General features: G+C 34.7%; 1 protein-coding gene across 1 annotated transcript in view; it reads left to right on the forward strand.

Annotated features, from left to right (window-relative positions):
* TAOK1 (TAO kinase 1) overlaps positions 1-26,426 on the forward strand; it is a 126,367-nt gene that overhangs the window by 60,394 nt on the left and 39,547 nt on the right. The window contains 3 exon segments of the mRNA XM_031967717.1: positions 6,886-7,112; positions 14,612-14,683; positions 25,484-25,585. Coding sequence (XP_031823577.1) covers positions 6,981-7,112; positions 14,612-14,683; positions 25,484-25,585 — 306 coding nt within the window. The 5' untranslated portion in view covers positions 6,886-6,980.

Below are 26,426 nucleotides of genomic sequence, written 5' to 3' on the forward strand. Positions count from 1 at the left end.
TGTTTTTGCTTGTTATGGGGAATTTTATCAAGAAAACTGTCTCCTCAAATTCAAAGACCGGCCAACATATTATATTATTTAGTGTTTAATTCCTGTTTAAACTCTAACATTCATTTTAAGTCAAATACATACTGATGATTTTTATTTTAAATAGCATTATGTATCATATTTTGGCTGTACAGCTTACTTATCTCCTTTATATATCTCCTTTATAAGGGAAGTAGCATGATATACTAAATGGGAAAAGCACTAGAGGAGGATTGGAGACCCTTTCTGGTCCCTGATGTAATCACTTAGGAAGGAAGGAAGTTAGTTTGAGTTTGAGATTTTCCACTAGAGAAGCTCTCTCCCAAATTCACTACTTGGTTCCAAGAGTCCTGCTTTCTTTATATTGACCTCTTATGATATCATAAGACAGTTTTCTCATTTGTTTTTTAGTGTTTGGGGGCTGTAATTTAGAAAAGGCCTTACTAAAGAAGTAGGATTCTTTCTCTCAATTTCCTTCAAACTTTTAATTCTTACTAAATATTTTACCAAATTTTTCAGTTTTCTTTTAAGATAGTAGATGTATAGGTATATAGTGGAGAAATGATGGCATTGTGACTAGACAGCCAGTCTTAGAACCAAGAAGACCTGGGTTTAAGTCCTGCCTTTGGCATATACCAATTCTGGACAAGATCCTCAGCCTCTCAGGTGCCCTGGACAACTCAAAGAATGTCACTTGCAGGAAGATGTCATCCTATATTTGTTAGTTGGAACGGCTTCATCTGGGAGTTACTAATACCAATGAAATTACAGGTTCAGGCCCTAGCCACACTAGACTAAACTAATTCCCCAATTTAACAAGTTTCATAGAATAGTATATCAGGGGAATGAATGCCTTAGCCAATAGATTGGATTTTAGTAAGGCCCTTGATAGTAGTTTCAAAGCTAATAAAATTAGCTTGCTTATATACTAATTATAAATAACATTCATACATATTTAGTATAAGTTTCCTATACTAATGAAATCAGAGGCACATTATATCCTTTATACACATATATACACGCACACAGTTGATGTCATAATAACACAGTGTAAAGTCAGCAGAGGGGTAAATGATTTAATAACTCCTATTTATATGTCATTTTGTGGTTTACAAAACAGTTTTTCACAACCCTATTAGAGAGGAGGAGTGCAAGTATTATCTCGCCTTTTCAAGTAGTGAAAACTAAATCTCAGGCTGAGTTGCCCAAATTTATAAAGCAGGGTACCACAGTTTGCTCTTCTGCTTCTTTATGTTATTGAATCTCATGTCTATATAAATCGTCCTAGTCTGTCTCCTGAACTTGAGTCCCATATCACTCACATCACCATTCCCATTAGACATCTCTACCTGAATATTCAAAGGCATCTTAAATTTAACACCTCCAAATTGGAGCTCATTACTTTCTCCCTAGACCCACTTCTCCTCCAAACTTACCTATTTCTTATAAAAGCACTATCAGGCCTTCAGTTACCAAGGTTCACAAAGTGAAGGTGATCCTTGATTTTCCCCATTCCCTTGTACTCCTCCCCATATACAGTCAGTTGAGAATTATATCTGCTCCCCATATCTCTATTCTAGGAGGTCAGCCCATATTAAGCCCTTAACTGCTCTTTTCTAGGCTCTTGCAACAAACAGCCTCCACTTACAGAGATCGGATTTCCCTCCCCCTTTCAAGGAACTTCTGAGGCTTTTCAGAAGTACATTGGATAAGACACCAATAACTCTGCTTAGCATTTAAAAACCCTTCATAATGTGACTCCAGCCAGCATATCACTCTCATTCAGATAATCGTGAATTCAGATATCCAAATGTGAACCTCATATCCCACTTCTGGGCCTTTGTACAGATTGTCTCCCTTGCCTTAACATTCTTTTCCTCCTCACCTAGCTTCCTTCCAGGTTCAGCTCTTTTAGCACCTTCTGTGGAAAGCCTTTGAAGATTTCTTATTTTTGTTAATACTTATACTTTCTTCAAATTATCACTTACATGGTTGTTTATATATTGGATCTCAGTAAAATTTAAGTTTAATTTTGTCTTTGTATCCCCAATGCCTAACATTGTACACATAAGAGGTAGTTTTATGCTTGTCAGATTGGATAATTCACTTGAAATAAATTATTTCTACAGACCTTTCTCAAAATTAATTTTTTCTTAAATGTTGGAACTAGAATTTGAACCCACATTTTGATTCCAAATTCAGTACTCTTTCTATTATAGTAAGTGCTTTTCTATATGGGATGTTTCAAGTCTTAAAGTTCTAGAATATTCGTGAATAAAACTTATGGATCACTTGAAGAATTATACATATTAACTTGATATGTCTTTTTTGAGTTTTCAAATAATAATGTAGGCTGAATTCACTACCTGCTTTTATCAGTTCCTTAAAACTAACATGTAGCAGACACACTAGATTAAGTAGGTATCTTTGTTTCTGTTTGAGATCCATAATGGGGTAATAGACATGGATAGGCCTACCATGGTGTTTCTTTTCCCATTTGTTGCATTTTTATATCTTGAATATATTAATGAAATTAAGTGGGGACAAGAATATTTGGAATTGTGTCTACTCTATAAAAACTTCCCATTTCAAAATTGTAGCAAAATTGATACTGTGTGGTCATAGTTTGGTTATTAGAATTTATTTCATGGACTCTGGTAGACATCTTCCAACAAAAATCCTACTCTATTGAGAAATAGAGTTAACTCAGAATTCTCTTTGCTAATAGAACGCAAGCTTAGTTGAAAAGTCCTATCAAATTGAAAAATCTCGATTTAGCTGCAGACTGTCTCTTGGCATAGACCAGCCTTGCTAAGTTTGAAAAGACTTCAAAAGGTTGACTATCAGTGATGAGACTTTTTGGCCACAGAAATTCAGAAAACATCTTTTGAAGTCCTGAAATATGATTTTTAGTCAGTAACCAAGTGTTTCTTAAATGCTAACTATCAAGTTGTAAGATAATAGGAGGAAGGCATTAACACTTTAGTTTTAAGGAAAACAAGGATTCTGAGAGACAGAGGTAAAGAAGAAATACATTTCATTCAAGCATGGTAGACTACAGCCAGTACCAAGTTGTGGAGATGGGAACAAGAACAAAATTAAAAGGGATTTATCAGACTATAGTCCTTTGAGGGCTTGAGGGAGAATCTATCTATCTCTATCTATCTCTATCTAATAATCTTGGAAAAAAGGGGGTTGGGATTAGGCTATAAAAGAATAGATTTTGATTAAGGGAACCTTTATGTTCACTTTATTCATTTCACATCTTTTCATTAAGAAAATCACTTTGGCAGTTGAGGTTGGATTATTGAAGGGACCAGTTAGGATGTTGTTGCAATGGTCTAGATAAAAATTGATGAAAGTCTTAACTAGAATAGGCCTAGTGTGAATAGAGAGATCACAAATAGAAATGACAAAATTTGACATCTAATTGTATATAAGATGAGGGAAAATGAGGAGTCCAGGATAACTCTTCACTGTGTTTAGTATGCAGTATGTAATTGATATGCTCAGAAAGTATGTTTATATTTATACATTAAGTATGAATTGTATTTAAGAAGAATCATTTAGTACTTTTAAATTATGATGAATTAGCTCTTCAGGATCTTTTTTTTGGTAGTAGGAATTAACTTTTTTTTTCTCTTTCTTTTTGTCCTCTTTGTATCCCTTCCTCAATGTTTTACTGAGGCTTCCAAAAAATTGCTTCTGTCCTATCTTGCAGGTTTTCTTCGTTGTGGTCCTTGTAAAGGCCTTATTTTCTCATTCTCTTCTCCTTGGGGAGATTCAGACCTCTCCCTTCTTTTTCCAAAGTCCTGACTTTGAGTTTAGGAGAAATTAACTTTCCTTTGTCTTTTGAAAGCTGGCAAAACAAAGTAGTAAATCACCTTATTAATGCTAATCCAATAACCTGAATACATATACATTTCTGTATTGGTAAAAGCATATTCAAAGTCAGAAAATGGGGGACCACTCTATCTTGGGGGGAGAATGATTTTTTTTTTCCTTTCAAGGATATTATGATTTGTGAATATTTCAAGCCTGGACTCTGTGTGATTAACAGATGTAGGGAACAGGGCATTGTGGGATTGAAGCAGTTGCTTTTGAACAACAATGTCCTTTTTGTAAGAATTTGATGCTTCTTAAAAGATGAACAACATGACATCATTACCGCTGATCCAAGAAGCATTCCTCTAGTAATACTGAGTATACTCTGATTATTAGTTCCCTTCCCCCCTTCAATTGCATTTGACTGATGTTATTGTCCATTGTTGGGCTTCATGTTATAAATGTGAAACAGTTGCCTTTTTTTTCTTTTTTTAAGTTAAAAAACCTATTTATTCATTATTTTCATCTGGGATGAAAAAACAATTGTTCTCTTCTCTAAACTTATTTCAATTAGTTTTCTTAAAGGTGAATTACTCAGGTATTGACAAAATTATCCAGCTTTCACCCAGGTTTTTAAAAATGTACTTTATTATTGGCCCTTCCTATTTCTGCCACAAGTGAAATTCAGTATAGGCTTAGAATTTCTTTTAATCATGATGGTTCTTTAATAATTCCAGGTACATTAATCCTCCTTTCCAAAATATTAATTCTCTTTTAAAAATAAAGTAATAATGTATTTAACAAATGATCCACTACATATTAAGTATTTGAAATATGTATCTTAATAACAGCTCATATGAGTTATATAGAAGTTTACGCGTGCCATGATGTAGATTCTGCCTTTCAGATCAGATAAAAATGCTTCCATTCTTTAGCCAAACCTTCAGTTTGAGGGTATAATTTCATATTTTCTTCAGTTGTGCTTTTCCCTTCCCCTTCATGTTAAAGGGAAAGATGATGATGGAGTTCATAGCTAATCTTGTCCTGAAATCTCCATAAGAGCACTTTTCATGCAGTGGGTAGCAGCTACTTAAACTGGGTGAGCTTCAAGTGCCTTTGTCAGGCTCCTAGTTTTTCACCATTGCTGTGGCAGCATTCTGCCTGAGTGCAATGTTGGTGTTTGACTGTGCTTGGCTTTGGGGAGTCTTCTCCTGGAGGGAAGTCAGGAATTGGAAGCTGAAGGGTGATGGAGCTGATTGTGTTAACTCTTAGAATGAGTAGCCCCAGTAGTTAGTGGCAGCAGTTAATTTCCATCTTTTGGACGTTGCTGCCACTCTCCTCCCAAAAGTTGGCCCCTGTGTGCAGATAGGATAGTTTTTAAATAAAAGAAAAAAATTTTTAAAATGATATGTAATATTTTTTCCCTGTCCATCTTGTCTATATTTCATATCTATATCTATATCTATATCTATCTATCTATATCTATCTATATCTATCTATATATCTATCTATCTATCTATATATATATATATATATATAAATATTGTACACAACTTGTCCAGGGAAGGGCTGGAATTGCTTTGAATTTAAAAGGAAATATGTGCATGGCTGTAGTGAATATTTGATAAGAACTGGTTAGAAAACTTAAAATATAGCTAATTTTGATTCTGTTCAATTCTTAAATAATTGTTAAAGACTGAATTTTTCAAGAACCAAAAGGTTTTAGGTAGAGAATGTCATTTTAGAAAAATAATCACAGAATAACTAGGCAGTTTGCTTCAGTTTCCTCTTCAGGAGGGATAGGCTTTGATGACATTTTCCGATGCCTTTCAAGACACCTGTGGGCCTGAGTTTTATAGGTGAAGAGTAGAGATCCCAAGAGATTCAACACTTTGCCCAAGGTCATAGTCAGAAATTGGTAGAGTTTAGATAGACCATATTTCAGGCCTCCTTGACTTCTCATTCTGATATACTATGTTATTTCATGAACACAAGCAATACATATTGGCAAAAGAATTTAAAAAATAAAGAGCCTCATTTCACATATTTTACATTTGGTACACATCTGCTAATTTTGATAAATGGGAGAGATTTGAAGAATATTTTTACATAGGCAGTGTGACAGCAAGATCTGGACTGCCTTTGAAACATCCAATGATGGCTGTGTGATCCTGGACAAAGCATTTGGTCTCTCAGTGGACTGGGACCATTTTCTGAGACTGTAAGTTTCAGAGAAGGTGCCAACCTTCATAATTAAAGGGAATTTTCTTATTCCTCAATTTCTCTACCTTATGAAATTCCCTATCTAGAATCCAGGATTCTGTCCCTACCATAGAAAGGAGATAGAGGAAAAAGTAATTATTTCAGTTATCTAGAACATTATATGACTTAGCTGATGGACCTTATGAAAGATAAGGTACAGCAGATTAGGGTCTCCCTTTTTGCAAGAGAAAAGAACAAGGTTCTTGTTATTTAAAGAGCTTTTAATCATAAAAAAGAAAAGATTGTTTAGTCAATTTATAGAGATTTCATTGTTTTAAGTTAATTGCTGTACACCTGTTGTATGTAAGAATAGTCTAAGTAATTTTATGGCTACTAATTCTTTTGTTATTAGATAATTTGTGCTAAAGGAATAGTAATAGATCATCTTTCATTTTAAACCAAGTCAGCTGAACATTGATGAGGAAATTGCTCTGTGCATGTGCAGAACTCTGTATGAGGCAGATGTCCTCTGTCTCTCCTTCCCTCCCCCCATCCCCACCCCCCCATAAGCTGTTCTTAGGGAATTTGTATTCTTCTAGTGGTGGAGATTGGGAGCATGGGAGAAGGAAAATACACCATTTATGCAAATACAATGTACTAAAAAGGGTTATAACATACTGAGAAATGCAGGGATTCAGGAAGGCTTCTGGGCTGTTTGACAACTAGTCCTGGCCTTAGCATGGCAAAATTCAAACAGACGTGCACTCAACCTCAGTCTTTTGTAGTTTTTAATTTTATTCCTTATCATGTGATTTCTTTCCTCTCTTACAGTAGTCAATGCAGAAGTGACTTCATTCATACAGATGAACCAAGGATTGGGACAGCAGTGTAAACCCAGATAGTCAGATAGCTGACTGCCCAGCAGGATGCCATCAACTAGCCGAGCGGGCAGCCTGAAGGACCCAGAAATCGCAGAGCTCTTCTTCAAAGAAGATCCAGAGAAACTCTTCACAGATCTAAGAGAGATAGGACATGGGAGCTTTGGAGCAGTATATTTTGTGAGTAATCCATAATCATATCAGTCAATAGTATTTACTAAGGAGAATTGTAGAAAACATTCATAACAAGAAATGGTGTGGGCAATATAAAGGGAATTCAAAGTAGTGCCCCTGCCCTGGAAGCTTATGGTCTGGCTGGGGAGGGAGAATTCAAATGCATCACATGACTGAGGAATATTTTACTTTTTTTTTTTTTTTGGTAATCAAGTATCCCTTAGAGACATTGTGGTCACCCTCAGAAAAGCAAGTCACAGGAGTTTTTTTATTTGTCAGTATATGTAGAGGGTCACAGTCAGTGAGGAAACTATGGGTGAGGTATAAGACCCTTCAGTCCAGAGTGAACCTGCTGACAATGTCTAGTTTGGCTCCCCATTTCTCCTAAGGATTCTCAGCCTTCCTGAGAAGTCAGAGGCTGTGACAATCTGTGTTGAGATTGAAGCAGAGTGATAATAGGTAGAAGTGATACCCAGGTGGCAAACTATGTATAATAGAAAGTTGTTTATGTGGTCCCACATGCTCAGTGTTGTTTTTGTTACATTATAAAAAGGCAAAAGTCCTTGAAATAAACAGACTCCACTTTTTCCACCATCCTCAGGAGTCCCACCTCATCACTTCTCCACTAGGAAGGTATATTTTAATCACCCCAGCGTGGAGGCTCTAGAAAGCACGGGTACGTTTTGTCACCCCAACTTGGGGGCTCTAGAAAGCAGGATACGACAGGTATATATAAAAGTTGTGTTTACACAATACTATAATTCATTAAGTATGCAATAGTATTATGTCTAACAAACAATGTACATATCTTAATAAAAAAAAAAACTTTATTGCAAAAAAAAAAAAATTTGCTTACCATCATCTGAGCCTTCAGCAAGTTGCAATCATTTTGCTAGTGGAGGGTCTTGACTCGATGTTAATGACTGCTGACTAATCAGAATGGTAGTTGCTGAAGGTTGGGACAACCGTGACAATTTCTTAAAATTAGACATTGAAATTTGCCACATCAATTAACTCTTCTTCCACAAAAGATTTCTCTGCAGCATGCAATGCTGTTTGATAGTTCTACCCACCTAGAACTTCTTTCAAAACTGGAGTTAATCCTCTCAAACCCTGCCACTGCTTTATCAAATAAGTTACTGTAATATTCTTCAGTAGTGTTGTGTCTCAGGGAATATGGAGGTGGGAGGATAGGGAGAGAGATGGGAGAACAGCAGATAGTAAGAGTAGTCAGAACACACAACAATTATTGATTAAGGCTGCCATCTTATATGGGCTTAGTTCATTGTATCCCAAAACAGTTAAAATAGTAACAAAAAAGATCACAGATCACTATGAAATGATGATGATGATGATGATGATGATGATGATGATGATGATGGAAACATTTGAAATATTGAGAGAATTATCAAATGTAACACAGAGACATAACATGAGCACATGCTGTTGGAAAAGTGCCGATAAACTTACAAAATACAGGGTTGTCACAAGCCTTAAGTTTGTAAAACAACAACATCTGGGAAGCACACAAAGAATACCTATATGTAAAAATGTCATGGAATTTTTAAAGCCAAGTGGAGAGAACTTTTTTTTTCCCCCCTGGTGTAACCTAGATAGTTCAGTTTATGTACTGAACATGTGATTTTTATTTTCCTAGTAAGAATATTTCCTCCACTTAGTCCTGCTCTGATGCCATATTTGGATCTAGAAAAATCACCCTAGGTTCTCAAAGGCTCTACAACCAGAGTATAAAAACTTAGATTTTCTCAGTGTGGAAAAAGGCTTACATTTTCAAAAGATTCATTATTGGGCTGACTTAGTGGAAAATGGACTCTTAACTGGCTAAATGAGAGATTTTTAGACTATCTGAGTAGTCCCATTTCTTAGCATTAATTTATGATAGCATGAAAGCAAGTGCTACCTTTACCAGGGATTGTCTTCAAAGACTTCCTTTTCTTCACCTTTTTACCAGAGGAGAACCTTAGACAGGCCTCCAAAACACAACAAACAAATGAATAAGCAATAAAATAAAATAATCATTCTTAATTAAAAAGTAATAGATTTGTTGAATTGAATTTTGCCTAAGGAGTTAAATCCAGACTTCCTAGCTTGAAATTGAGGGCTAATAAGTGTTTGAATTGAATTGATTGCCTTGCCCTTTAAGGTACTTTAGGGCAGTTTGACTAAGGATCAGGCTCATGTTGGTGCTCTATAAATGTCTGTTTATCATTTGAAAAGGTTACTTTGAAAATATTTTTCAATTACTATCTAGCTACAGTTCCTAAATAGCTTTTATAACAATCCTATTAAAATAAATTCAAACTTCCAGATTTGAGTTTTACTGTTTTGAAGCCTTAAATGGGTGTTCCTTCTGTATCACCAATTCTTTAGATTTGTGGTTTCGTGATTAGCAACTGAAGCTCCTATTTGTATCTCTAGCACTTAATAGTATTTTGCATACAGTGTTTGTTACTGTGCTTTTTCCTTCATTCAAAACTAGCTAGTTATGATTATAAAATAAGGAAACAACAGAAATTGGAATTGACATGCCTTCAAAACCTGTGACTAAAAAAATCCATTACTCTACAACTAGTCTGATGATGAATCTCTCATGATTAAGCTAGTTGGTGGTTTGACAAGAGGCTCCCACCACACCCATACTCCATGTCTGTTTAGTGTGGTAGAATTGTGAAGAGCTTGTGCTCCATTGGCATAGTGAGAACACAGGGTTCACTGCCCTTTTCCAATGGAGCAACAGAGGAGGGCTTTACTGGATGTGTACACTTCAGTGTTTAAAAAAAAAAAAAAAGAAAGGGTAGTGTTTTGGGGAAACAGTTATTAGGGAAAATGTCAATTTCTGGACCATATAGATTGTCAGTTTTGCCACTAACTTTGGACAAGTCACTTCTTTTCTTTGTATGAGAGAGTTGACCTCTGAGATGAGCTCTAATATGAAGTGCTAATAAGTTCTTTAGTTGACTGAAGGAGAACAAGCTCAAAATTTTTGACTGCTCTTTCGTTGGATAAATCATAATTCTTTATAACCCTGATGGGTAGAATTGTTGCAACAATTTAAATCATGGCTAGTTTTTTCTTTAATTCTAAGAGCAAGAAGACAGAATGGCTAAAAGTATAGAAATTATGTTCCACATTGTTCATGGGTATTAAAAACAACAGCAGTGACAACAATGAATTGTAACAGTTTGGGTACAGATGCAATAGTGAGAATAGTAAGTGGTCCAAATAAATTAAAAGTGTTTGGATCTTAGCAAGATCAAGAATCTTTGTGGCCTGCTTCAGAAATATTTATTTTGCCAAAATATTGTGGTATTGTGAAAATGGTAGCAGTGTTGGAGTCATAGGTTTGGCTTTTACCTTTGCTATTTTTGTCTATGTGACCTTGAGAAGTTACTTTGCTTCTTGGTGCTCATTTCTTCATCCATAACTGTTTTATCTTTTACCCTTTAAGGTGTAGGTTCTGTGCCTTGAATATTTAGTAGAATGAAAATTTTTGTTCACCTGTATAAAAGAAGTAGAGCTTGCTAAATAACTTTATGTTGGTTTCAGTATGATAGCTTGCATGCTTGTATGTAAGTTAACTTCGATCACAGCAGTGGTAGTGTACAAATTTCAGGTTGACTTTCTGCCTTACTACTTAATAGAGTTTAATAATAATGTTTTTTTTTTTTAAATTTTAATAATAATGTTAAAAGTTTTCTCATTTCTACCATTGAAAGTTAAATACTTTCTCCTGTTTTGAAATTCAGATTATTAGTTTAAATAATATATTACTAGGTTAAGTTGTGGTTAATTATTATTTTTAAAAAATTACTCTTTTAAAAATACTGCTTTTTAGTCTTTACTCTTGCTTTTTTTTTAATAGAGAAGAACAAAAATTTATTTCATTTCCAAATGGCTAAAGCATTTTTGAAAGCATAACAGTAATAAATGACATAGTTCAAATGTTGTGAGATAAAAAAAAAATCAGATTTTTTTGATTTCTATTTCATGATTTTTCAGCTTTATTTTTTTAAAAAGACTGGAGCATCCTCCAATATTTAAAGTCCTGTGATTTTTTTTTTTTCATTGTGAAGCATCCCTTGGCTATCACAGATTGCAGTCTCTCTAAGCTCTAAGTAAACAGTCTTCCTGAATGGCTAAGATTAAAATATTCGTTCTTCCATAGCTAATTTTTTAAGAATAATAAACCTTTCCACATTTAGGTGCGTTGATACTCAAAGGACATTTCCACTATAGGCCCTTCATTCAAAGCCTTTCTATTTGGTAATATCTTCCAGAATTTGTAGAACTGAGGGCTTTCAGTACCAAAATGAGCCATCATAGAGGAATTTAGGCGAGATGAGTTATACACAAATTCATAAATCGTCACATTATTATTTATGCATGTATATATATGTATATGCATGTATACATATAAAATATTTTTATATGTACATTATATAGAAGTACACATATTGTGTGTATGCATATATATATATATTACCAGAACTATAATTTCATCAGTTTTGGGAACTGCCAGTGAGGAATTTCTTTTGCCAACCCGGATTGCTGTGTTCTTTCACAAGGGAGAATCTTTTCAAGTTGCCTGGGATTTTGAGGGGTCACGCTTGTCCATTGCCTTACCTTTTTGATGATTGTGTCTGGTACAACATATCTAATTCCAAAGAATTGTGCTTTTTCTGAAACTCATTTTTTACAAGAATTAATCAGAAGTATGTTCCAAAGGGATATGAATGCTGCTTTAAAAAATAGAAATGTTTTCAACTAGGCAGAGTAATCAAGACCATAATATCAGAATATGTCTTTGAAACTGAACCCATAGTCTTATATAGCAGAAGCAACTGACTCTCTAGAGCACCAGATTGAGAAGTATGCCATTGAGTTTCTGGTGACATAATAGATGGCCTTGAGATAATTGGTAGACAGAGCATCAAACCAGGAATCAAGTGACATATCGGTCAATGTCACAAGTATTTTGTGACTTTGGAGAAGTCACTTGATCTGCTGATTTTCCATCATTAATATAGGAATAATCTGGTCCCCCCAGTTATTTAACTTGATTGGAGAGGGGATGATACATGTAATGGATAAACTCTTAGAGAAAGAAAGTCCATTTAATTGGAATCATACCTCAAAGGATTAGGCCAGACATACTTTGTATTCTTTATTAAGAAAGCAAATAAATTATCCCTTTATGATATTGTTCATGCCAATTTTTTTAGAGATATAGACCTAACTAATCTTCAGAACCTTTGGAATTCAAATAACACATTAATTACAAACCATTCTTACTTTATTCATATTGTAGTTCCAACAAGGACCTCCATCCTAGGCTATACAATCTATAGATGGTCATCACACTTTGAATAGTTGACCTCCATATTTCTTAGGCACTCTAATGACAGGATGTTTCCCTATCTAACATCTTCTGAGCCAGCCTTTCACTTGACTACTGTGGTGGCTTCTGGCCCAAAGGCCTTCCTTGTTGTTTGAAACCAGCAGCAGCAGCAGCTTATGACCAGGTCCAGTCTCCTTTCTTGTCCTCTTTGGAATGTGTCTACAAATATCTCATAGCAAATTCTTTAAAGGGATTTAGAATTAATCCCTTCTTGGGTTAATTACTTTATTCTCTGACCCTAAGCTTCCTTTTGCATGTAATAAGGATATTGGAAGAGTCTGACATTTGTGGACTGAATCTAGAATCTAGAATTCTAGAAGAAAATTCACTTGCATATCTTTCTTGCTGTGTCTTATTCCATTTGTGAGCCCTTCAGATCTCAAGGTTTTAATTATGACTGATAAACCTAATAGCACTAATAGTGCTAGTGACATATCTTTATCAAGGAAAAAGGAAAGCTTCGTGTTTTGAAGTGACCTGGGATATATGTGTATTATAAAATAGATATACAAATCAGGCATTTACTGATAACAAATCATAGTTTTGCAGTCCCCACATTCAATTTCGAGACCCCATATAGATCACGAACCACAGTTTAAGAAGCTGGGCATGCCTATTTTCATGCAATGGCACTTAAGATTTTGTCAGGGCAACCAGTGTTTATTATGGGGAAAGCTTTTTTAAAAAGGCAAAAGACAAGTAAATATATAAATAAAAGCAAGACTTTCAGTTATGTTTTTTTCTATTTTACCTGCAGTACCTTCTCATCAGCATTATTTTTTCAGTGGTATTTTTTCTATGGTATGGCAACTATATTGGGGTTAAAAATTCAGTCACAATTTTAAACAGTGTTTCAATGGAACCTACCAGTAAACTTTTGGAATCCAATCCTTTCATAAATTGGAGACTACCTATATTTGGAAGACTTTCTCAGTATTCTTGTATTTAGGATGCATTTTAAAATTTAAATACAATCATAAGTTAGGCTTGATACATCCTGGCCTTTTTCTTACTTGATCTGATTTAATGAGATTTTATTTCTGTTTTGCCTTTTATTTGGAGATTAAAGAAAAAGATAAAATTGAGCAAATTTTTACCACCCAGAGGGATATCAGCTGAGCTATTTTGACAAGAATGCTTTTAAACTCAGAACCTGTCTTATGTTTAGCAGTTATATTGGGTCATAGGGGAGTGCTGTCAGGGGATGAAGGGTTAAAATATGAAAAAATAAAAGCATATGTTGACAATACTATACACGTCCTAGAAACCTCAAACTATTTGTGGAGAAACTTGGTCTCTTTCCTGTTGATCATTGCAATTTATTTGTATTTCTTAATTGGTGTGCTCCTTCCTCTTCCATTGTCCCTTTTGGTTCTCTCAAGGTTTCTTGCTATCTATTGCCCAAAGGGTCTTCTATAACTGTTGGAAATTAGTGTTTTCTTCACTACCCCTGAAATCCAGGGTTGGGGATTTTGAGAAGACAGAGTATTATCAAGCCCCATGCATATTCATTTCTGAGAGAAAGATTTTAGGAATTCCTAAGGTAAGAGAGACAGAGAAGAAAAGTAGGAATAGCCTTCTCTTCTTTTATTCTTTCCTCACTCCTTCCTGCCTTCCTCCATTAGAAATGGACATCGACACACTGAGCTGAATTATAGAGACTAGTCTAGACTTTGCTAGAAAGTTCATAAATCCTTCTGAATTTCTAACTGGTAGAATATGTTGAACTCTCCCCTTCTGACTAATCTTTCTATGAGTAGAGTGCATGTAGCATGTAGCAGCCACAGTGGCCAGCTAACTCACCCACTCATTACCCTCTTCCCTCTCCTTCCCCCCCCCCCCCCTTTTTTGGTTTTTCAAAAGCCTTAAAATAAAACTGCATCATCTCTTTCAGTAGGAGAAAGTGGGTGGTTTTGCATACTAGACACATATTTGGAACCTTGGAAACAGGAATCAGAGAATAGGGAAGGATCACTGTTTATAGTTAATTTATAATGCTTAAATTCACAGGAATAATTTTGTAGATCCTATTGTTTGAAAAATGTGTGAAATAGCATAGTAACTCTTTTCTTTTATCATGTTGCAGGCACGGGATGTGCGCACTAATGAAGTGGTGGCCATCAAGAAAATGTCTTATAGTGGAAAGCAGTCCAATGAGGTATGTGAAAATATTTATGTTTATGCTAAACTCTGACACTGGACTAACCAGGAAAGGGAATGTTCTGGGTCTATTCACATAATTTTTAAAAAATAGCTTTTTGATTTTCAAAACACACGCAAAGATAATTTTCAACATTCACTTATGCAAAACCTTGTGTCCCAAATTTTTTCTCCCTTCCTTCCCCTCACCTCCTCCCCTAGACAGCCAGTGATCCAATATATATTTAACATATGCAATTCTTCTATACATATTTCCACAATTATCATGCTACACAAAAAAAAATCAGATCAAAAAAGGAAAAAAAAATGAGAAAGAAAACAAAAAGCAAGCAAATAACAAAAAGGGTAAAAACACTAAACTCACATAATTCATTTAACCAAACTGTGTGTATCACAGATTAGTTACTAGTTTTAAAGACTAGGATCCTGCAGAATAACCTGACAGTGTGGTTGAATAAGAGCTGTGCTTCAAAGCAATCCCAATAGACTTTGGACAGAAAATGTCATCTACATCCAGAAAAAGAAATAAGGAGACTGAATGTAAATCAACACGTGCTGTGTGGTTTTTTCTGAATTTTCTCTCCCCCATGGTTTTTCCCTTTTGCTCTGATTTTTCTCTCCCAACATGATTCATAAAGCAATGTATGTTAAAAATAAATAAATTTACCAAGGTGGAAGAAAAAAAAAAAAAAGAAAAGAGCCCTGAATTTGGGGTCTGGGTGCAGACTCTGATTTCAACTCTGCAACTTTATGTGGTTCAGGATAAGTCATTCCACCCTTTATGGGCCTGAGTTTACTCATCTGTCAAAGGGAGTATTGGACTAGATGGCCTCACTGTGATCCTATAATCCTATAAACATACTGACTTCAGAATGCCTTTTAATTTCATGTTTTTCTTGATGGGTCAGCTAGTATGGTGAGGTTGCCTTACAGTCAGTCTTGTGAATATAGTCACTTACTGTACTGCCAGTGTAACACTATGTATAGTAATAGACAAACCTCCATTGATAGAAGGCCTGATGAGTTAGCTCTTACTGTAGCCTTAAAAATGGGCAAATAGTTGCTTTCTTAGTTACTTGGTAGAGGGGCAAACAATTTTAAAATTAATGAAGACCCCTTCCCCCCTAAATTAATGAAGGCAGGTAGACAATCTACCTTCACTTCCTTAATTTAAAGCCCACAAAACTCCTGAAATCTTTGTACTCTGGCTTCTGTTTCCACTATTACTGTGCTAAAAATCTTCTCCCTGAAGTTAATTACTTCCTTGTGGCCTACCCAATGGCCTTTTTCAATCTTCATCTCTTATGTGGTATTTGACTTTATGGACAATTCACTCCTTGATACACTAGCCTCTTTTGACCTCCATGATTAGGCATAAATAGATTTCTCTGCCTGTCTTTTTTTTTTTTTTTTTTTTTTTTAACTTCCCTGTTTCTTCCCATTTCTTAAACAGAAGTGTCTTTCAAAGGTCTGTCTTTGTTCTCTTACCTCTCTTTAAAGATTGTAAAATAAGTTTTATTGATACCTTTACTTTTTCATCACAGTCTTAGTTTTAGGCAAGCTTCATCTTAACCATTTATCAATCAAAGATTCCCTTATAAAAAGAAAAACAGTTGTGTGAGACAGTAATGACCACAAAAACAGTCAGACTTTCAAGGTAAGAAAAAGCAAAAAAGGATTTATTATGATCTTGAGAGGAAAGGCAGCTCCTAACAGACAAAGTATCAGTAAAGGAGTGCAAAGCACAAACAGCAAAGCACAAGATTAAATAGACCCTGAACAGAGAAGCCCCCACATCGCTCTCCCCCACTTTCCTCCCTTGTCTCGGGAACTCTGACCTTACATTTTAAATGCAGAAATCTGTCCCAGAAACAAAAGAGTATTAGTAAATAAAAATTCTTAAATTTTCCCTAGAGAATTGCTATACAAGCAGATAGTGTGTTACCTGAATTCCCAAAGTCATCATTGCCTTTAAAAGAAGTACTTAAATACTAATTAAAACGTGGTGGGAAACAGGAAGATAACAGTTCATCCAAGACAATCCAAAACCTGCAGCATTTTGGCTATAGCTCAATTTGTTATTGCAAACTCTCAAGTCACAATTAGGGCATATGTTGAAGCCACAGCCTTATGAGAGATCTTCACTCAGTTTATCCCATATATAGTTAAGCAAAAAATCAATAAGGTTGACAGCATGGTATAGCGGATGAAACACTGGATTTGGAGTTAACCCTAATTTAGATCTTGTCTCAACCACTTACTATCTATGTGAACTTGGGCAAGTCACTGCATTTCATCCATGAAACTGAGGCAGTTTCAAGTTTTTTACTTGATCAACTGTTAATGTTTCTTCCAATTTTAAATATTTAATCTTAGGGCTGCATTTGAGATATCTGCCTCCATATACCTCTTTTTGATTATTTTTTCTGTTCAGTATTCTTTTCATTTACATTATTATCTTTGAATGTATGCATGTATTATTTATTTCTATCTTGATCCATTCATGTTTCTCTGAATTACTTATATTAATAATTTTATTACATTTATTTGCCACAGTTCATTCAGTGTTTCCCCAGTTTGTGGAAGCACACATTATTTTGTTTTTTGTTTTTGTTTGTTTTTTTACTATGCAGTAAATGATATATATTGTTTCTTTGTACCTTTCTTTGACCTGGTTGAAGATATATGCTAACTAATGAATGGAATTGTCAGATGTGGCTCTCTTCAACAATGAGATGATTCAAACCAATTCCAATTGTTCAGTGATGAAGAGAGCCATCTACACTCAGAAAGAGGACTGTGGGAACTGAGTGTGGACCACAACATACCATTTTCTCTTTTTCTTTTGTTTTTTCTTGCATTTCATTTTCTTTCTCAGTTTTTTTCTTCATTCTTGATCCGATTTTTCTTGTGCATCAAGATAACTGTATAAATATGTATACATATATTTGGGTTAAACATATATTTTAACATATTTAACATTTAACATGCCATCTGGGAAGGGGGTGAGAAGAAGGAGGACATAATTTGGAACAGAAGGCTTTTCAAGAGTCAATGTTGAAAAATTACCCATGGATAGGTTTTATAAATAAAAAATTTTAATTAAAATTTTTTTTTTTAAGTAGTGGAATTGATGGGTTACTGGGTCTAAAGAAGAAGTTAATCCTTTTTTGACAAGATTCCTGTTTTCATAGATGGTTAGCTCAATTCAGAGCTCCACCTACAGTTAGTTTTTCTGTCTCATCCCTTCCAGTGTGGACTGTTCCAATTTTGTCATTTTTATCAACTTGCTGGGCAAGAAGTAAAATCACAGATTGGTTTTGATTTGCATGTTTCTTTTTATTCATAATTTGGAGCATATTTTCATATAGCTTTTGATTGAATTCCTTTAGATACATGCTCTTCATATTCTTTGACTTTATATATTGAAGATTTATCACCCTGCCCTTGTCCTCCACCCCAGTATCTTAACTCTTATATATTCTAAGTACTTAAATGTTAGTTTGAGTTTAACTTCACATCTAGAGTTTAATAGTTCGCTTCTATGCAGATGACTCCCAAATCTCTCTCTCCCATACAGACCTTTTCCCATATTTCTGGCTTCCAAATAGATGTGCGTTTTCCGAAATGCCTTGGCCACTTCAAGCTATTTCAGACCCCTCCTATTTTCTTATGTGGGCTTTTGTAAGAGCCTCCTAACTGGTCCTCTTGCCTTTAGACTACTCCTTCTTCTCTTTCATATTGCTGTCTTGGTGACTTTTCAAAGACACTGCCATTCCTACTCAAAACCCTTCTGTGATTCCCACTTTTCTAATAAATATTAGAAAATAAAATAATGAGTAACCTGCCTTTCACTAACCTCCACAATTTAGGGCCCCTCTAACTTTCCAGTTTCCCTTCTCATTGCTGTCTTTCTAGGACTATACTTTTTAATTAAATTAAACTGTTCTCATTGTCTCTTCCTTATGTCTGAAATGGATTTTCCTCTGCCAGCTGCTTCTGTCCCATTTTCTTCCTTTTCATTCAGATGTCACTTCCTGATTCTCCTAAGTAAAATTCATCACATCCTTTTGAGATTTCTTCTAGCACTTTGAGTGAACTTTCTCCATTCTGCCTTGTTATTTGTTACCTTGGTTCCCCTTTGCTATCCTCCATATTATATATACTATGTCTTGCTTCATCTTTGTATCCCAAGCACCTAATGCTTATTGTTGTTAAATTAATTTCAACTATTTAAGTAGTATCTTGGTTGCATAAACCCCACATTGAAAAAAAAATCATGTAAAAAAGCTTTTTATCTTTAACAAGTGAAGATTTAACACTAGAATTTATATTTTTGTAAGGCATTTAATTTTAATTAGGGATAGTTACTTGTTAGGAATGGTCACAATGAACATAGTATTTAGTTTGCTTATCTGTAGAATTTAATGAAAGCAGATCCTATTATATCCTGAAAACTGTCAGAAGTAAGAAAACAGGAACAGTCATTTTCATTAGGGCCATGGGAAGACAAGCATCTTTTACATGGTTAGTAGAGTTTTGAATTAATCCAAACATTCTGGATATCAACTTGGAATTATGCAAGAAACATGTCTAAACTACTGTTGTGGCCTAGCAATTCCAGTCTCAGGAATGTACTTGCAAATAGATCAAAGACAATACCTTGATATTTGTAACAGCCCTTCTGTGGTAGCAAAGAATTGTAAACAATATGGATATCAGTAAGTTGGGTCTACTCCTTTTTAAGTAGCATATGAATTGATGAAATATTATGGTACAGTAAGAAATAGTCAGTATGAGGAATTCTGAGACAAGTGGAAAGATTTTTCTCAGAGATTTTAAGGGAAATAGAAAATATTAATTCTGTAAGTGTTTATGTGAGCACTGAGTAATTGAGTTGAATTCTATATCAGTATGATTTACTAATAAAATTTTGATGTCTCAGGCCCATTAAAAAATTGAGATGTTTCGTATGTATCTTCCAGTTAACTTTCAAACTATGTATATATCTATTTGCCATGCCAATCTCTAGTCTGAATTTCATGATTAAATTTTTGTATGATTTTCTTCTATTTCTTCCCTCATATCTTTTATATGGTAGAAAATTAATTTATTAATACTATACTAATAAAAATGTAATCTGTATCTAATTCTCTCTTTATTGTTATATATGCTATAAATCATGTTTCCAAGAATGAAACAAACTATGGCAGCTTCTTTTTCCTCTAATTGTGTATGCATTATAATGCTTTGCGAACTTTATAACAAATGGACCAGATCCATTTGTTATAAATGGACTAACATGTCAATGTCCCTTGAATTTTTTTTTTTTAAATACCTGAAACCTTATACATTTGGAGCTGGAAGAAACTTTTGAGATAGTCTGTTCTGGGCTCCTCATTTTACTAAGGAGAAAACAGGCCCAGAAATGGGGAAGCTCAAGATTATCTCAGTAATAAATATAATTGATATATGAATTCAGTTCCCCAAGACTCTAAACCCAGCACTCTCTTGCTGTATTCTGTTGCTCTCAAAAGAAACAGTATAAAGTGAAGGGAATGGTGCAACTCAGTCCATATTGCAGATAGAATTGTTAATGATTTTTTGTTTTGAGTTGTTCTTTTGTTACAATTGAGTCAAATTGAATAAGGTGTAGTTTCAAAAGTGTATGTGAATATTTCTGTCAACCTGAATTTAATTGGTTTCAGTTTTACCATTTCTGTAATTGTAGGTTTGAGTAGTTAAACTCATATAGTAGTTAAGCTAATGTATTTTAAAAGAAAGGATGTGGAATTGATGGGGGAGGGAGGAATGAGAGGAATAAAAAACTAAACCAAAATTATAATACATGGCCTTTTGGGGGATGGTAAGTTGTAATACAGATGTAATTAAAGTGATATCCTGTTTGAAAAAGAAATTTCAAGTATTTATTGACTTCCAGTGATGGAAGAATGAAGATGTGATTTTCCTTGGTAAATGAGAAGGATTGATAAATCCAAAAGATTCAACTGTGAAATTAGTCATGCAAGAAACATTTGAGCTTTAGTTTCTTGAGTATGAGTGTTTAACATCTGTCAAGAAACTAAAATTCTAAACATAGCCTTTATTTTTTTTTTTTTTTTATTTAATAGCCTTTTATTTACAGGATATATACATGGGTAACTTTACAGCATTAACAATTGCCAAACCTCTTGTTCCAATTTTTCACCTCTTACCCCCAGATGGCAGGATGACCAGTAGATGTTAAATATATTAAAATATAACTTAGATACACAATAAGTATACATGACCAAAACATTATTTTGCTGTACAAAAAGAATCAGACTCTGAATTATTGTACAATTAGCTTGTGAAGGAAGTAAAAAATGCATGTGTGCATAAATATAGGGATTGGGAATTTAATGTAATGGTTTTTAGTCATCTCCCAGAGTTATTTTTCTGGGCATAGCTATAAACATAGCCTTTAAGAAGAAATTGCTTCCAATCTGATTCTAGACAAACTATTGGTAGATTTCTGATTTTCTTTTTAGAGTCTTTTTCAACATAGGTAAGTTATAGTTTTTGCTTTACTAGGCAACTTGGCATTTGCTGAAAATACTTTAAATACTTATATTGTTTTGTTTTTTTCTCTCTTTTTTGATTATTATTTGAAGTCATCTGTTTTTAGAAAAGAATCATCAGGACAGTGAATGAAATAATCACTGCTTTTGAGGAGCTTATATTATAATGGGAGAAATAGCAGAGCTATAGATAGAATTTATAGATAGAATGAGCAGAATGTCTATAAAGAAAATAAATGCAAAAATTACTCTGGTTAAATAAAAGTTAAAAGTGCCAGAGTTTTGATCAAATCACCTTTTGGCACAAACACATTATTGATCTCCTGAAAGAGTCCTTATTTTTCCAAACTAGTAATATTGCTGTAATAGAATGAACTGAAGATGAATCTATATATCTGTATACATCCATACACATATTGTGGTCCTGGTACTTTTCTATTTTTAGCTAAAAATATAAGTTGGTAAAAAACTGTCCATGTTAGCTATAAGACTGATTTCTAAGAAGGCAGAACCAAAATGTTGTAGCAGGAAAGAGTACAACTGCTCTGTCCCTACCTTTCCACCCCCAGGAGGCAAAAAAGAATTGTTAAATACTTCAAACAGAGAGAAAAAATGCTCCAGACTTAGTCTTAATCAGGAAATCCAAGAGAAAGTTAGTTATTTTCTGTCAGCAAAAGATAAGCAAGAAAGTTCTTTGGACATTGTGGATGAGGTCTGGCAGAGAGCTCACTGCACATAGTATCCAACTTCCAGGGAATGAGAGATGTCTGAGGCTCTATACCAAGGCAGGATGAGATTTTCATGTCTGGTGTGGGAACAGATACCAGTCAGCAGCCGTGTCTTTCACTACCCAGATCTAGGTCACATATCCAGAGTAGACTGAGTAGAGAATAGCTTCTTTAAAAAGTGTATATGTGTGTATTCTCTCTCTTCCTTTTTCTCTTCCCTCCTCATTGAGAAGACAAGTACTTTGATTTAGATTATACTTGTGAAGTCATGCCAAACATTTTCATGTTAGCCATGCTGCAAAAGAAAATACAGACAAAAAACAAACAAAAAGAAAGCTTTAAAAAAAGTATGCTTTAATCAGCATTCATAATTCATTAATTTCTTCTCTGAAGATAGATAGCTTTATTCATCACAGGTCAAATGTGGAATTGCTTTGGGTCATTGTCTTGATCAGAGTAGCTCAAGTTTTCCACATTTGATTGTTGTAACTATGCACAGTGTTTTCTTGGTTCCATTCACTTCATTTTGCATTAGTTTGTATAAGTTATTTTTTGTTATTTCTTATAGCACAGTAGTATTCCATCACAATTGTAGACTACAAACTTGTTCAGCTGTTCCCCAACTGAAGGGTTTCCCTTCTATTTCCTAGTTTTTGGCTCCACAATAAGAGCTGCTATAAATATTTTTACTAATATGTCCTTCAGGGAACAATTCTAAATCAAGGAGCCACTGTGTGGCTCTGCCCTGAGGAACAGAGTAAGAGCTCAACTCTAGATTCAGCTCAATCTAAATCCTGAAGAGATGTATCCAGGGAAGGAATCTCAGACCACAGAAAGGCATATAGTTCTGTCTTTTTGAACCAGCAAAGTTTTCTAGGTAGCTGAAAGCAACCTAGTCTAACTTTATCTTGTGATATGTGTAAAGTGACAAGTCTATAGAGCCTTTGGTCAGACCTAGGTCCAAACCAAGATCTTGCAGAGTTCAGATCAGATTGCCTTTGGTCAGGCTACTTTAGTAGCCCTGAAATCTTACAAGTCCTCAGCCTAAGCCTCTGAGATCTTAGGATGACACAATACTCAGCATGTCTAAGAAAATAGCAGATGGACCAGCCCAGACACTCCCCTCACAGAATGGAGCAGAGTCTACCCCTGACATTAGGTCAGGAAGTAGACTGGGAGAATTGGCAAACAAAAAAGAATCTCATCTTAAAAAGCTATTATGTTGACAGGGTAGTCAAGATACAAACCCAGAAGGGAATAGCTTCAAGCATTTATAAGCAAAGCTTTAAAAATATGGCACAAATTTTATTAGCGTTTATATTAGAAGTGAAGAGTAAAAAGAATTAAAAATTTCTTCATAAACGAAATGGGAATGCTACAGGAAAAACTGATTTGAGAGCTTTGGAAGAACAAATTGGAAAGGAAATTAATTGCTTGTACAAGAGATACAAAATCTTTCTCAACCATCAATTAGAATGGAAAAACAGAATCTAATAAATTTGTAAGATAACAAGAAATATTAAAACAAAATCAAAAGATTTTTTAAAAATAAGAAAAAATGTATGATTTCTCATAGCAAACACAACTGACTTTGAAAATAAATGAAGGGGGAAAAATATAATGATCATCAGACTATCTGAGAGCCATGACCAAAATGATTTTATATATATCATATTTCAAGGTCTCTTGAAATCTGCTCAGGTCTCTTAGAACTAGCAGACAAAGTGAAAATAGAATCTGCTAGTTAACCCCTGAAAAAAACTCCCAAATGAAAACTCTCTGGAAGGAGCTTTCAAATCAAAAAACAAATACTAGAAGCAGCTGGAAAGAGAATTCAAGTACCAAGGAGCCACCTGAGGATTACACATCATTTAGCAACCATCACAATGAAGGAGCTGAGAGCTTACAATACAGTATTCCAGAAGGCAAAATATATAGACTTTTTTTTTTTTTTTTTTTTTTGCTGAGGCAATTAGGATTAAGTGACTTGCCCAGGGTCACACAGCCAGGAAGTGTTAAGTGTCTGAGATCATATTTGAACTCAGGTCCTCCTGAATCCGGGGCTGGTGCTCTATCCACTGTGCCATCTAGCTGCCCCTATATAGACTCTTGAACCAAGAATGACTTGCCCAGCAAAACTGAGTATAATTGTTTGGGAGTAGAGAGTAGGTATGAACCTTTAATGAATAAGGACTTTTAAGCATTCTATGTGAACAAGATTAGAGTTACTTAGCAACTTTGAAATCAAAATACAGGAATCAAGAGAAACATAAATTGTTTCTTTTATGGTGTCAAAGAGTTAGAAAGTGATTGGATGACCATCCATTAGAGAATGAGAATGAATGAACAAATTAACAGTTTTATATGAATGTTTTGATTTCTACTCAAGTTCATTAGTTATTTCTCCAGGTGGATAGTATTTTTCATCATGAGTCCTTTAAAGTTATCTTGTACCATTGTCTTGGTCAGAGTAGCTAAGTTTTTTACATTTGGTCATTGTACATACAGTATTCCTGTTACTGTATATAATGTTCTCCTGGTTCCATTCACTATGTTTTGTATCGATTGATTTCTTTTCTCAGATTTTTTTCAGAAACCACCCTGGCTGTCTTTTTTTTAGTAGCAGAGTGGTGTTCCGTCACAATCATATACCACAACTTCTTCAGCCTTTCTTCAATTGATGGGCATCTTCTCAATTTCCAATTCTTTGCCAACATAAAAAGAGCTCTATAGATTTTTTTCCTCTGAGGCAATTGGGGTTAAGTGACTTGCCCCAGGATCACACAGCTAGGAAGTGTTAAGTGCCTGAGACCACATTTGAACTCAGGTCCCCGCTCTATCTATCCACTGTGCTACCTAGGAGCCCAAGATATTTTCCATTTTTCTTTTTCTTTGATCTTTTTGGGATATATACCTTGAATTAAAGGATTTACAGTGGTTTTATAGCCTTTTAGGCATTAAATCCATATTATTCACCAGAATGGTTTAGACCAGTTCATAACTCCACCAACAGTGAATCAGTGTCCTGATTTTTCCATAATTCCTCCAGCATTTATCATTTTCCTTTTCTTTCATGTTAGCTAATCTGATAGGTATGATATAGTACTTTAGAATTGATCTGACTTTCATTTCTCTAATCAAAAATGTTATAGACTATATTTTCATGACTGTCAGAGAAACTTATTGTAAAAAAAAAAAAAATTACTCATTTTCCTGATTTCCCTCTTACTTTGACTGCATTGGTTTTTGTATATCATTTTCTTTCAATGTTTAGTACATGTGTAAATTTTTGATCAAAATTCTGCTCTTATAATATGCTCTAAGTAGCACCAATTTTAGTTGGATATTTTAAAACTTAAGTACTAAAGTAAATAAAGAAAACATATTGTTAAGTAGTTATCTCTCCCTAATATTCCTTCTAAGGAAGTTTTGTTGTTTTTAATTTTGTTTCATTTTAGCTTGCTTTGAAACATGACAGCTGACATTTTTTTGTGTATTTCTTTTTTACAGAAATGGCAGGACATTATTAAGGAAGTCAAGTTTCTACAGAGAATAAAGCATCCTAACAGCATAGAGTACAAAGGCTGCTATTTGCGCGAGCACACTGCATGGGTGAGTGTTTATTTGCTTCCTGTCTTGTTAGATGGTTAGGTTTAGGTTAATATAGAATGTACTAAGTTCAGTCAGCAGTACTACTTGAAAACTCTCAATCACTCTAAGAAAGGAAGATGTAGGATCTTTATAATGTCAGAAGAGGAGGGAACAAATTTCTGGGATGCTTAAGACTTAAAACAGAAGTTCTGGACTGCTTTCAAAATCAGTTCATATACAAATTAGAATTTTTTATCTTGCTCTCTTAGAAATGAATGTTTCCAGTAATTCTGTTTTGTTCCACAAAAATCTCTTAAGCACTGAATATGTACTAAATGCTGTTCTTAGAGATAGGGAAACAAAGGCAAGGGTTAGAAATGATCCCTGTCCTCAGGGAGCTTATATTCTTCTGGGGGAAACAACTTAACACATGTCCATATGTGTAGATTAATTTTGCCAGAAGTATAGAAGGATCAGGATAGGTTCCTGTGAAAGCAACATCTGAGCTGTGGTTGTGAAGAGAGGAAGAAGCTGAAACTGTGTGGGACAGTGTCTGACTAACAGTGCAGAAAGAAGCAGGAGAACGAGCTGGTCAGAGTGGCTGGAACACAGAATAAGTGAGCCAGAGTAATTGGGGATCTGCACATTAAGAGACTTTGGAGCTAGAACATGGAGGGAGAGCTCGAAGTCACAAGCAGAGGGGTTTGGATTATTTTCTATCAGACCCAGGGCAGTGTGGGTCACCTTTTCTTGTTTTGTGCCATTAATGTGTGCAATTTGAAAGCACTTGTCATATGGTCATCAGTCACCACTGGGTAGAACTTTTGGCCAAGTGTGATTTCTTATCTGTATCATGCTTTCA

Source organism: Sarcophilus harrisii, chromosome 4 (assembly GCF_902635505.1).
Source record: "Sarcophilus harrisii chromosome 4, mSarHar1.11, whole genome shotgun sequence".
Classification (NCBI taxonomy): Eukaryota; Metazoa; Chordata; class Mammalia; order Dasyuromorphia; family Dasyuridae; genus Sarcophilus; species Sarcophilus harrisii.